This window comes from Charadrius vociferus, unplaced genomic scaffold (assembly GCF_000708025.1).
Source record: "Charadrius vociferus isolate BGI_N301 unplaced genomic scaffold, ASM70802v2 scaffold261, whole genome shotgun sequence".
Classification (NCBI taxonomy): domain Eukaryota; kingdom Metazoa; phylum Chordata; class Aves; order Charadriiformes; family Charadriidae; genus Charadrius; species Charadrius vociferus.
Window position 1 is genome coordinate 1,263,489 of NW_009646856.1, and position 14,407 is coordinate 1,277,895.

Below are 14,407 nucleotides of genomic sequence, written 5' to 3' on the forward strand. Positions count from 1 at the left end.
CCAAACAACCCATCGGGGTGAAAACTGCCCCATCGCACTGCTTGTGTGTTTCACCCCTGATGAAACTGGGGCGGGAGAGCGGGGAACACCGATGGTGGGAGGGCAGCGACAGGCGCAGCCCCAGTCACATTGGTTCACACCATCCATGAATCCCTTGCTATCAGACGAGTATTGACACCGTTGATGGTATCCTTAGAAACACACCTGGTAGCTTTAGTCAAACGCTTTCCTCTAGTATTCTGCTTGCCTTGAAGATGAAAGCTATTTCCTTGTGATCTGAGTGTTACAGGCTAAGTTTCTTATGGTGCGTTTTCTGGAAGGAGTCCAGAGGGTTTGCACTTGTTCCCCAACAGAAAGTCAGCTGAAGAGATGCTCTCCAAGAGATCTTTAAGCACTGTTTGGGACTATTCAAGTTATAGGCTGTAACTGGTCTGGCTACCAGTTCAGTTGCCATTCAGAGTAACTAGCCAGCTAGCCATGTACGGCATAGTCATGAGATGCTATAATCTCATAATTTCATTCAGTCACCAGGCAGGATGATGCAAGTTCAGTTATTTGCAGTTTGCTGATGGTCTTCAGAGCAGGGCAAGCTGTTACTACAAACCTTGGCACAGGGATGAAAATAAGTTCTCTTCCAGATCTGTATCTCAGAAGAAAAAAGAAAATCATCAGAAAGTAAAAGAAGATATTTTTAATAACTGCCCTTATGTGGACATCTACGAGGAGTCCAGTAGGATCCTAATGCTTTAAACTGTCTTGGCAGTCTCAGCAGCTGGTTTTGTGTAATGATGTTTCTTCAGAATGAAAACTCTTCAGGCTTCTCATTCTGAGCTCACTTCATTGAGAAGTAAGGTCACTAAATGTTCGCAGTCTGGGTTGAGAGTGGAAGTGTAACTTTTGTTCCCTTCCTCCTAGCATCACTCGTGTCTGAGGAGAACTGAGGTGATCTCCACGCCCTTATTTTATTCTGACATTGTAAGAAAGCTCCTCTTGGGTAGTAGTATTGTAAGCTGCTCTTGCAAGCCTTATCAGTGAGTTTCTACTGAATAGTTGTTAGTAGATGAGCTCTGTTGTTCCAGGAGGAAGAAGAAAGGGGAGAGAAGATCAAAGGATTACAGGGAGGTATTTCCTAGGGAGGAGCAGACCCTTTTCAGTGTGTATATCTGCTTCTTGTAGATACAGTCGGTAAATTAAAAAACAATTTCAATGTATAGGGTAGAAGTTGCAAATAAGTACAGGGCAAGATACCTACTTGTAGCTCTGGAGAGATAGAACAGCATGGTTTTATGCTGTTGCTGTCTCAAGTGGCAACCTGAGATGGAATGAACAAGTGTGTTGCTGCAGTTTGCCAGGTGCTGCTGCTAACGTTGGCAAGGTCTGTAGTGATCAGCACAGGGAGGCTGGGGACAAGCTGGTTATGTGAGCTTGTTGACCCTGAGAAAGATTTTTCCCGAATCTAAGCTAGTCCAGTCAGTGGATTTAATGGCTGTTGATGTAAAACACAATTATTTGCCTCCTCTGTCCAGGGGGACCTACGTCTGCTCAGGTCTTTATGTTGATCCTGGAAGTGCAGGAAGCTTGGTGCAAAGATTGGCCCTTGTTCATTCAGGTGCTCACTCATGCAGGAGCTCTCCGAGCTGACAGCAGTGCCTTCCCTGGTGAATGTCCCTGTCCGTAAAACTTGATCTGATCCAACTTTGAACAAACTTCAAGTGGGATGCCAGATGCATTTATTTGGATTAGGGTGGGCTTTTTTGTATTAGTGACAAGTGGAAAGAGGGATGTGTTACTGATGCTTGCAGATGTGTTAATACTGTGATGGTGCCTGTTGTGGGTGGCATATTGCTGCTATGGTGATATGTTTTCTTAAATCATCACTTTTAAATGCCCTTTCTATATGTCCTTGTGTATCCTATCAGCAGGGCAGTAGGGAAGGAGTGTACATTTGGGTTCAAGTGTGTTTGTGCTTTTTGTCTTTTCTCAGCCACCATCTTTCCCCCCTTTACAAAGGGGGACAACACCACTGAGTTGTACAGTTACCTTGTCCTCTGGTTTTGTAGTTAAAAGCTACAGTGGCCTCAATCCTTGTGTCTTTTTAAGAGAGCTTATTTTTAGGAAAACCAAAGAAATAATTGACTTCTGATTTTTGCTTCTGACACAGGCTTTGGCAGTAATCTGTTTTGGTGTATACATCTTGGTGTATGTCTTTTAAACCCCCTCCAAAAACCAGGGTAATGCCCAGTGCAACGGTGGCGAGAAACTGAATCCCTTTAACAATGCAAACTTGTGAGGTTCCAGATGGAAGCGTATTGCGATGTCCTGAGTACTGCTGCTGTCTCTGGGTTTCCCTGCAACCTCCTGTCTCTGCTCCCCCTCTGCGCTTGCTTTTTTTTTTTTTTTTTTTTTTTTTTTTAATTCTTTACAGGGAATGGCAACAATTGCCCAGAGGTTTTGCTTGTTTAATGTTCTCCTTCCTCCCCGGACGGAAACTGTAACTCTTCCCATAGCTTCCCTCTCCAGCTTCCTTTCGCTTTCTGGAGCTGTTTGCTTACTGCTACTTTCCAAACCCCTTGGTACTCCTGTTTCCGTGGTGACACGGGGTGGGGTCTCTGTTCCATATGTGATGCTGACAGGCGCAAAAGTGAGCCGATTCAGCCTCACCAGCTTGGGCCAGGCTGCCCTGCGCCTGACTTCCAGTGCTGGGAGACCGTGTGGCCATCGCCTAGGGTGCCCGCACCCACACCTCCTGGCAATCTGACTTGCCTCAGTCTCTCCCTGTGAAGTGCATGTGGGCTTTTTCCACAGTGGGTCTTCACAAAGGGTATGGTTTGTTATTATAAAATAAGGGGATGGGGAGAGGAAAAAGGTCAGTGCATGTAAAAGGGGCTGTTGGCTAGAAGGACCTTCTTCCCTGCTCTCCCTCCATGATACATTCTATAGGTAGTCTTTCCTGCCTAATGTAGTTGCATACTTTGTCCATCTTCTGGGTTTTTTTAAGCATGGCCTACCATAGTTATAGAAATCTTTGTTAAAACAAAGCCAAACCTATTTGGAGCAGCATTCTGTGGGCTTTTTGGCTGGCATGTTTTCTGAAGGCTGGGGCATGTGTGTGTTCCTGTATTGTGTTCCCACTCTACATTTTTCTTCCCCCCTCCATCCAGATTAGCAAGGCATCTACAAAAAGAGGCGCAGTCTCAGCACAACAACTCAGAATTCACAGACGATCAAAAGGTGAGTATTGCTGTTTGCTCAGTCAAGGAGCTTAACTTGTAGATGTTGATGTTTATTATGTTGGTTTTTTATTTCGCAGACCAGAAGGCCTTATGAGACCTTTTTTATGCCCTCAATATACGCACAGAAACAGAGCCTGACATGGCTAAAACAGTTGCTGTCATTAGATGTGACAGATGCGTGGCTGTGTAATACTGAATGTCATGCATGCTGACCAGAGTCCTTCATAACCTGGGTGTTTCTTTTTTTGGGTGACCTTTTGATAACTTGCTTATACAACGTTAGCACAACTTGTGTTGTGAAGTCTGAATACAAAATGTCTTGAACTGCAGACATTGAGGGTGTGTAAGGAGGATATTAGCTTAACATGTGACACCTGACTGGGAAGGGGCCTGATAAAATACTCCCTAGTAGTCTCTTAGAATGTTATTTGTTTATAATCTTTCAAAATATTGAAATTACTTTACTCCTTCCTCCCTCCCCTCAGTTGAAAAGGCTGTTTCTTGTCTCAGCATCATATTAATGCAATTCTGTGACAGGATTTAAGAGGAAGAAGCTAGTTGAGGTCTCATACACTCAAGCATTTTCAGCAAAATAGAATTTTTTGCAATATGAGGCCCTGATGAATTTTTGAGTCTTGTATAAAGACCTGTTTTCCTTAGGAATACCGAATTACAGAACCCCTGTATTTGCACATTTCCAAGTTGTAACATCACTTGTTTGAGCAATGGTGTTGCCTGAAAATTGACTTTTGCTAGCCCAGAATCTCACCTATGGTAATAGGGTACTAGAGTAATGGGATCTGTGTTTGGAAATGTTGGTCCTGAAAACAGGTCGTGGCTACAGAAATTGGAGATGAACTTGATGTGTTTAAAGAAACTCATTACAATGAAATACACCTTTACATGGAGTTTGACAGAGGTTTGTAACTATTTCCTCAAGGTGTACCAATAAGAAAAACAAAGAGCAGGTCTTCCATGTTCTGTTTACCTTCTGCAAAGAAGAAGATAAGGCTCAGGTTTGTCTTAAATTGAGTCATAATCTTGGAGAAGGATTTGGTCCACCTTTTCTGAACTGAAGGCTTTGGAGGTTTGTTAATGTTGGACAGCTGTTTGATTTGACTCTTTGATTAGTTCTGCTCTCTATCCCTTGCTGGTAGCTTTCTCCATCATTCATAGCTATAGTCATCTTTGCTGCATGTTTCCCCTCTGTGGATACTTTTGAAAATATGGTTACTTTATCAAGGCCAAGCTGTTAATCTCACTTCCAGAGGCATCATCTCCTGTGAATATGGCAACAAGAACCACACAGGGCTTTGTTTCCAGATGTTCCCTGAATCTTGTGGAAAGGACCTTGGATCAGATTGTGGAAGTGAGTGAGGTCAGCCATGAGGAAAGGCCTGGGGGGCTCAGGAAGCAGAGATAACTGACCTCAGATGTTAGATGCGCAACTGTGATCATGTCTTAAGGCAACAGTCTTCTGAAAAGAAAAACTAAGGAGTGGCTGTTTTGAATCCTTGCAGAGTGATACCTGTTTCTGAAGCTGATAAAACTTACGAAAGAGGTTGACATTTATATCACTTGCTTTTTTTTGCAGATCAGTAAGGGGATGATGCACTGAAATTTTTGAGCCTGGTTATCAAATGGTGGTGCCTATCTCATTAGCCACATATACAGCTGAATTCCCCAACATTTTGCTGAGAGAACATTCTATTTCCCTCCTCTACCATAAGGAATGCTAGTCACAACAAAAATCAGAGTGTTGCTGCTGCTTTGAAAGAAGCACTTAAAACTATATGGCAAAATCTTTCAGTCCGACATTAAGGTCCTTGCTGTTCTGGTCTTCCCTATTTCTGCAGGATCTCAGCCAGTATAATTTACGGATCATGACCAGTTACTATCATCGCTAGTATCATTCACTTGGCATGTAGGAGTAGAGTTTAGCATGCTTCTGGATTTTCAAGCAGTTTGGTTAAATAGAAGTGTATCTTCTCTCTTGCCACCCTTCAAAAATCTACATGCCAAAACAGCTACTTTTGCTCGACTAAGTTCCTTCCAATGCATCCACCAGCATGGTATTTCCTTTTGGTTCCAAAAAGTTTCTTTCCCCAATAACTTGTCTTTCTGAGGTTCTGCATGTCATATAAAAGCCACCTCTTTATTTTTCAGAATGTAGGAGAGTGTGTAAACTTCAGGATTTGCTTATCTGATATTACTGGCCAAGGTTGTGCACAGATTTTCATAGATTAGAGAAGGCAAGGCTGTGAAGCTAATTATGATTTCCAGTTGCTTGATCTAGCCTTGTTCCAGTCTGTGTAGATTTGCAGTTAGGTGTTTTCCAAAGGACCATACATGCTGCTGAGAATTACTGCGAGGTTGTCATTGTTTCTTACTTGACATACTCGGTAGGGAAGATGGATTTCAGCAGTGATTCCCCTGTACCAAGGGAAAACTACTAGCTTTACAGCTACAGGGAAAGGACAAGGCTAGGTTCAAATCTTCAGTCTGTATAAACTTTTACCATGTTTGGATTTATTTCGTGCATCACAGGTGGTAATGCAGATACAGCCACACCATAATTGATGGTGTGTTACTTGCTAATATAATCATACAATCTGTTAATCTAACAACGCTCGACAGATACCACCAATTTCTTTCCTACACATACTGTGAGCCAGTTATCATTTATCTTATAACAAATGTATTGTTTATGGTGAGAATTCAGACGTTTGAATATTCATATCTTGCCCTTTTGCTCTTGATCTGAAGGGTCTGTTTTGAAAAACTGTACGCTGCTTCCCTTGATAGAGCAGACTAGTCTCCAGAACTTTGCTGTTCGTTCCTGGATTTTCAGCTTCTGGGGGGTTGTTGTCTTATATCTACTGCTGGATGTAATTCTGGAGTTTTAGTCCTCAGGGCAGGCTCTGTCTTCACTTCGATAATTGACAGTGCTGGAATCTTCATTAGTGATTGTGAATTTCATTGAAGAATTTCTCTGCAGATAAATACTGTAAGCAGCAAATTATCATGTTTAAGTCCAGTCACCCTGGAACAGCTTTAAGGAGGCAGTGCAACAATTTTGTCACTAGAAGCTGCGTGCCTGGAATATTAACAGATATGGTTACTGGTGGATTTACCTCAGTCTTAACGTCTGCATCCTGCTGTTCTTTATTTTATCTCCATTCTCTAAAAAATCCCGTCTTCATTCATGATCAATGTGTGTTGCTACATGATTTGTTCCCGTTAGGTTTGGCCATGGTTGTCAGCTTGCCTCCAGCTATAGTTACTCTCACCCAGTTCTCTATGCAGTAAATTTGACCTTTAAAGCCCTCTTCTAACCGCAGTTGTTGCTTCTCGCATAACTGTTTTTGTTCTAGGCTGAGTCTTCTTCAGTATTAGAAAATCATGCTTTTTTATGCAATGGTAACTTGCTGAAATAAGAGCACTGTTGAACACTCTTAGCATGATTCATTAAACTACTGGTCTCCTAACAGCCTAGACCTCTCTTTAAAGCCAAACTGTGCTCTGGCTCTGTATTTATGCAAACATCTTTGACTGCATTACAGTTAGCACAGTCATTACTCACACAACTGCACTGAAGAAACCTTGACTACGACATCAACTGACTTTTTCCCTGTCTAATCACGAGTTTACATAAAACTGAATCTTAACTTTATTTTAAACTAGCAAAGTTAATTATGGCTTCAGTCTTTCTAATGAGATGCAGAATGTTTTCCCTGTTGCAGAAAGGAGCCTTTGCATGGGATAGTTGCAGCTGAAAATGATAGCAGTGTTTAGCTGCATTTTTAACTTTTGGGTTGGGTGTGGTCCCTTAAAAAAATAGTTATGAATAATGCCTGCTGGGAGCTTGCCATATTTCAATAGATTCCGTATAAAACCTATTCTTTACTATTTTAAGACTCCCAAACTCTCTTCAATTAATCTGTTTCTAGAGCCATTATTGCCCTTCAGCCCCCAGGAGCCAGAGGACACACATTTTGTATTGCTGTTTGTCCTGTTAGGAGGTACCTAGTTCAGGCAGTTTTAAGAATACACAGTTAGGAATCTGCAGGATAGGGAACTGGAGCGTTGCTGAGCTTATTGGTGAATTGACAAAGGAGACAGGGGTTGAGCAGTGCTTCTTGAGACCTCATTTATGCTGTGGGCTTAATGCTCTGCATGTGAGACTGGGAGGGGAAGAGCCATGTGAAAATCTGTTTACATGTTCTGTTTCTGTGGTGCAGCACAGAGACTGTGCTGGCACCCTACGAGCTCGTGGCCCTCTTTCTGTGGTGCAGTCGGAGGGGTTTTGATCTAACACGGAATGGACATGCTCTTTGCTCAGCAGTCAACACCCAAACTATCAGAACAGCTGTGTTTTTGCAAATTTGAGCTGCAGTCAAACCTTAGAGACTTCCCCTCCCTTCCCTGGGGAACCTCTGGATTCCTTTCTTTTACCCATTACTTCACACCTTCCTCTTTAAGATTCTACCTTTGCAAGTGTATCTTTCCAGATGTTCTCAAATATAAAAAGGAATTCCTTTTGTTACACTGTGGCTGATTAAATGGATGTAGTGCATTCTTACCCTGGGGACTGCAAATCAGTTTCTTTAGTACTACCTGGTGTCCTCCCGTCCTGCCGGAAGGTGCATATAAATCCACAACACTCATGTATGGATTGTGGGTCTGAAAGTGCCAAAATCAATCCAGGACTGTACGTATTCCTTTTTTTTTTTTTTTTTTTTTTTCAAAAATTTGCATTTTTCCAAGGTATGTTGGAGATCCAGCTATGAACCTCTGTTATGTGGCAGAATTTATTTCAGGGTTTGTTGACTGAACCTGGACTACAAAATGAACCTCCACAGAAATGGAACTGTAATATTTTTACTCTACCAGGTTGCATGCAAGCAAGTTGCTTTGCTCCATATTAAAATTCCCATACAGCACACCACTGCACATGCTGCATCCCATGTAGAAGAGAAAACAATGTCTGTCCTGGTCTAATATGCATCACTTGCTGCTTTCCTGGAAGGTGCTCAAAAGAACTGAATTTTTTATAAGACCTCCATACAATGGACATTAATATAAACTACGAGGATGTAAAGTCTGGGCTAATGCCATGTTGTAACAGAGTGTTTAAGACAAGAGGAGGTACCAGTTGGGGAGAAATGGCTTTGAAAGCTTTGATAAGCCTATGGTGGCAGATGAAAATTGGGTATCTGAGGCTTTTACACGCTCCAGCTGGTGGCTCTGCCCTTGAGGTATTGATGTCTGATCTGCTTATGATTCAGCTCCTGAACTCTTTCAACTTTCATTGTGGCATAAGGTGAACTGAAACTGGAGCCACTTAGCTTTTAGCCCAGCCTATTGAAACTAGTGGTGGCCTGGGAGCTGATTGAGAAGAGTTGTGACATCCCTTTGCAGGAGAGTCAGGGCAAGTGACTGGGAAAGTGGCCGTGAAAGCATGCCTAGTTTTTCATCTGCTGCTACAAACCTCTTGGAGCCCTAAAATGTAACCCTCCTTTAACAGGAGGTTTTGGCTTTTGTCTGATACCGCATAACTTGCCAGATGCCCATACTCTTGAAGTTCTTTGATGCTAGAGTTGTGCTCTAGGAAATATTTTCCTCCCCTTGCATCCAGCTTTGGGGGGAGCTGTTTTTATACTGCCTGATTTAAAAGGAGAGAATGAATTACAGGTGCGTATTTCAACTTTAATCTTCCTTCTGGGGGGAAAACTTAGTTTGAAAATAAACTGCTTTTCTTTGTAGCTTCATTGTTGCTGTTTTTCTTGCCCTATAAATGTTCCGCAGAGCATTTTGAATTATATTTGGCCCTTATCTCTATAGATAGTCTCAGTTTTTCTTCAATAAAACCTGTTAGTTAATGTACAAACTTGTGATGGTCAAGCAAGGTAAAATATACCGTGCAATTATGTCCACTTGATGTCAGTTATGGAAGTCTTAACTCCTCCTTTCAGCTGGTAGTAATAGAAACAAACGTGACTGTTGCTGGAGCTTCTTATTTTGTGAGACATAAAAGCTTAAGTAGTACTGTCTTCAAAATAAGACTGCTACCAATGGGTGATTTTGAAGCCCTTCCCTGTCTTCTACATTTTTAAATGAAAATGAAATTGCTTCACAATTCTGCTCAGGGATATTTTAGGTAGCTGACAGGTTTGAATCAGAGAATCTATTTCATGCTTCAGTCAGTTTAAATGACTTAAAATTAGAAAAATAGAAAGTTAGAAAAAGAATCTGCCTTTATACTTCCTCTCCCACCAAAACCCACAAAAGTGGCCCATGTTTTTTCAGTGCTGAGATAGTGGGCTTCTGTAACTTCTGAGGAGGGCTGACTTGGTCTACTGAGATCGTAAGCCCATCAGAGGAACTGTGGGCATGACTCCTAAAAGGGCAAATTAGAACAAACTACTCCAGTTTTCAGAAGGTAATATGCTGGTTGGTTTGGATTACTTTTCTTTCTTGCTCTCCCTTATCACTTCAGAGTTTATAAACAATTTATGATTTGTGGTAGGCGTTATTACAGTTTCTGCTGAGTGAATGACCCCTATCTGTGTTGATGAGCTTTGGGAGGGGAGTTAAGTGGCAGATGTCTGTTTTGTCTATTGCACTTTCAGAAAATCTTGCTTGTGTATAAAAAAAGCTTTTGATGCTGAATGATCTGGTACTGGATAATAGATCTGAAATCTTTGCAAGAAAAAGCAGTTGTTCATATTTATATTTTAAACAAATGTGAATATGGAAGAATACAGTTTCAGTACTAAATTAAGTATTTTATTTTTTTTTCCCCAGAAAACCATAGCTAAAATTGCAACATGCTTGGAACTGAGAAGTGCAGCTTTACAGGTATAGCTCTTTTTCCTATGTGACTTAATACTTTAGTGATAGGTAAATTTAGAGGTTTTTTAAGTTAGCTTAGGTTTCAGATGTAGCCAAAACTTCTGAAAACAGAGCAAACAAACCCTTGAACATTTGGACTTTCCAGTTTGTCAACATGAGGCCCCAGGTTGCTGCCTTAAAAACTTTTAAGTGCTTATATGAGCATGTATTAGAGTTTGTAGAGGAATTTAACTGCAGCTTTTATGTCTTTGGTTCTTTGCCTCATTTTCCTCCTTCAGAACTGATTACTTTGTCTTCCTAACCTGTGTTCAAGGGTAAAAAGATCCCCAGAGTGACCCTTGCACTAATTCAGCCACTTCACGAATCATAACAGAGCACAAGGAAGAATATGTGTGTAGAATAAAAATGACTTTGTAGCAGTCATGAAAACTGGCAGTGCTGAAGGCAAATGTGTGAAAATAACGGTTTAGAAGCTACTCTTTGGACTTTTGTCTGGACTGAAAGTAGATATCATGGAAGTGAATTTCTTTTTCTGTCAGCACAATCTTATCCCCAAAACAGAAGGGAAGCGAGAGAAATTTCCAAAAAAGTGTGATTTGGGGGAGGGATGAATCAACTGAAGCAAAGTTTGGCTTATTGGGTTACCTCTTTACCAACAAAAAAACTGGTGACAGGCAAATCTTGCATCAAGTTATTCTCAGCAGCGCTCCTGAGTACTTTCTGTTGCTGTACAAGGTGCAGCAGCTCCATTGTGCTGCCTTCAGTTGTCTGAGAGGCTGGGATGCAGTGACAATTTAGGCAGCATGCTGGAGCTGGACTAAGGAGGTGGGGGCTGACCAGTATGGAGGCTGGGTGGCATTTGAAGAATTATTTGGTTAGCTCTACCTGTCGTTCTGTTTTGATCTAATATGGGGTGTTTGAACAGTGCTGCGCTTGTTCTGACTCCCTGTGACTTTGTGATGAGGGCAGACATGTTCCCTTGTGGGGACAGTTTTGTTGTGGGTCAGAACACGTCTCAGAGCAACAGCAGATGGTTCAGCAATGTCATAACCTGCCAAACTGAAGAGATGATGTCTTGCAAGAACAGCCTTCCTTGCTGTTGGTTCCTCAGCAGTAACTCAAGGATATTATAACTTCATGTGAGGGTACTAGAACTTCTCATCCACTTCACTTTGGGGAATGTTTTATGTGCTGCAGTTTTGTTATGGTTTCTTAGCAGAGATTAAAGCAGTTAGTGAGTGTGGTCATCTTTTCCCATTCTTGTAATGGTATGGGTATAGCTGCTTTACTGTCCTTCTCTAGTCTTGCAGAAGGTCCCTGTGGACACTTGGGCAAAATCAAGAAAAAAAACCACCACAATCCCACCAAAAAACACTGGGCCTTAAAGAAATGTTGAAGACAATGGGTAATCTTAAGAGATGCCAAGGGCTCAATGAGGCAGTACATAAGACCTGATCCTCAGCCTGAAAGAGGATGTCCAGTGTCAATTCTCTTATTTGCACCACTTTTCTTATGCCAGCTTTGCCACGTCTTTCTCAGAATAGGCTAGTTCAGTTTACCAAACTATCAGCGAATTACCTCAGAAAAAAAATTTTAAAACTTTTCTGTTGAATTCGTAAGTTAAATAGGCTTACTGAGAAGCAGACATGCTACAGCCAGATGAGGAAACTGCAGCATCAGAGTTGGAGCGAGGAGAGATGAGAATCCCTCTTCCATTTGCAGTGAGCTCTTAGCTGAGTGTTTTGTCGAGCTCATCCTGTATGCTGTAACTTCTGCCAGTGTTACAGTGTTTGGATGTGTCTTGAACTGAGAATGCTCCTGTTGGAGCATCACTTTGCAGTGCAGTCTTACAGCTGATTCTACTTCAGAATAACTTCACTGCGGAAGAATTAAAACAAGTCCCTCGCTTAATGTTCCTGTGCATAGTAAGTATGAAAGATCAACTAGTTGCTTTAAAGTTACTTACCTTGCATTAGAGCAGAGCTTAGAACATGGGATGAGTTTGTTCTCAATAAATGAGAAATAATATACTTTCCGCCTGACTTGTGAACCTAGCCTCTGTTGGGGAGGTTTTGTTCTGTTTTTTTATGACGTAGCTTTGAAGTAACCTGGTATGCTTGAGCAAAGGAAGCACCTTGCATGCTTGTTCTAACATATGGCAGCTCTGTCTGAGGGGGAGATGCATACTAAATTCTAACTCTTTCTTTGTAATGTCCTAGTCCACCCAATCACAGGATGAATTTAAGCTTGAGGATCTGAAGAAGTTGGAACCAAGTAAGTAGCATCTTTGTATTTTAAGCGAGTGACATTTACCATTACAGTGGAAAATGTGACAGCATTATGAATACTGACTGACCACAGTGTGGTTTGACAGTAATGCTGGTTTTAGGTGGCTCTTCCAAATATCTGTTACCATGTAGCCAAAACTTGATGTGTATTAAGGAATGTAACGTGGGTAACTTCAAAGTATAGTAGTCCTAGTGTTTCATTTAATGTATTTGTCTATTCTCAAGTAAGTGCTGCTAATTTTTGCACAAAATAGTAATTTAAGCTATCAGTAGTATAGTATATAATCAGCTGGAAAATTTACCTGCGCATTTCTTTTTTGAAGTGTATTTCAGCGCTTTGTGGTCTTCTTCCTTGCAGTGTGAAATTTATTTTTTCTTCTGAAAATATTTAACTTGTGCTTATGGTGGCCAGTCACCTGTCTCCTACCACTGTAATGCTACCAGACTAACGAAGTTAAGAGTCAAAGTGAGGATGTGAGTCAGTCTTTGAAGGGTTTTGTGTGATGTTGTTTTTTCCCAACTGATCCTGGGTCAGTTCTTGGTATGTTAGTCCAGAAATAACTTTTTCATGTAGGAAGTATCTATTTATCTGCTCCGTTTTCCTTCCCATAACACTGGCTGCTTTATTCTCAAAGCATCCTTGCGATCAGAGCTTCCACATCTAATGCTAATGTTTCTGCTGTTCTTGGGGAACAGGAGATGTGGAAGTGCTTCTTTCAATGCTGGCAAAAGCTGATTTTATTTTGCCGCTGTCACAATTGTATCATTAAGGGGGATGTTAGGGATAAGCATGACAGGCAGACAAGTGTTTCCACTTCATGAATAAGCTGAGTTTCTCTGCACTCCCATTCTCTAAGTAACTGGCTCAGGATCCTACAGGGAAGCTTGTCAAGAAGCAGGGCATTGAATTGAGGTTCCTCATGCCTCTACCAAAACATAGAGTGCAAATGCTTTTAAACTGTTCCCTGAAAATTGGAAGTGAAGGTATTTTACAAGACTGCTAGGTCAGTGAAGACCGTAACTTGGGAAAGGGTTTAACTGTGTGTTGGACGTATTAGGTCTTTCTCAGTTTATATATTGCATGTTTGGCCTCTGCATCCTCTGATTTGGGATTGTTTTGTATACATACTCCTGCTGTCCCTTTATGAAATATTTAAAATGTAATCATTTAATGACTCTGGATTTTAGACTCCATTGTGCAAATGCCTTGTGAGTGACTGAATGATGGAAGGAGAGGAATCATGTTTTAATTGATCAAACTGTTCTACAAACCAAAGAAGTGACTGTTGAAGGTTTTAGTCACAATTTACATTCTGCCGACAGACATAAAGCTTCCTTTGAAATGCCTCCTTTTTCCTAAAAGTCAAAATCTCAATTATGGTGCAACAGCCCTGTTGCTTATCTTGCCCTCCATCAGCGAATTGATATATTTTTTTTTAGCTGTCAAAAAACCTGTTCAACAGTGTGTGAAACACATTGAGCCCACACTTCATACAAGCAACTATATTAAAACTGAGGAAGAGTGTGTGGCCATCAGTTTTCAAAGACACTGTGTTGTTTTCCTTGGAGGAGAATGGGTGCTTCTACAACAACAATTGAACATTGATGTTCTCAATGCTGCTGTCTGACTTGGATATTTCTGGCCTCTTTCTCTCTGAATTGTGCCTTTGTTTTGTGGTTTTTAAGTATATCTTGAATAGAGTAAATCTTCATCAGGCCAACTCCAGCCATTTCATAAAATACACCGCGAAGTGTTTTAATTTGTGTTGTCAATTTTCTCTTGCATTCCACCAGAAAAAGCTAAAAAAAAATCTGGGCTGGCAATGCAAATAAGTGATTCCTTTGTTAGGCGAAGCCATTCTGTTAGGGTGGAAGAAAACAGCTATTCACTCAATTTGGCTTGTTTTAATTACTTTTGTGCCTTAAGCTGTCAAAATGGCTGAGAAATTTGGTTTGGGTGTTGTTATAGCAACCAGGGCCCTTAGATTTAAACTTTTTTTTTAATCTTGTGTTGTTAAGTTCTAACTTTCC

General features: G+C 41.1%; 1 protein-coding gene across 1 annotated transcript in view; it reads left to right on the plus strand.

Moving 5' to 3' along the window:
- Nucleotides 1–2,849: 2,849 nt before the first annotated feature.
- AIDA (axin interactor, dorsalization associated) overlaps nucleotides 2,850–14,407 on the plus strand; it is a 24,930-nt gene continuing 13,372 nt past the window's right edge. Inside the window, exons 1-4 of the mRNA XM_009894339.1 lie at nucleotides 2,850–2,866; nucleotides 3,162–3,231; nucleotides 10,041–10,094; nucleotides 12,308–12,362. Of these exons, the coding sequence (XP_009892641.1) occupies nucleotides 2,850–2,866; nucleotides 3,162–3,231; nucleotides 10,041–10,094; nucleotides 12,308–12,362 (196 nt within the window). The remainder of the gene's footprint in view (nucleotides 2,867–3,161; nucleotides 3,232–10,040; nucleotides 10,095–12,307; nucleotides 12,363–14,407) is intronic.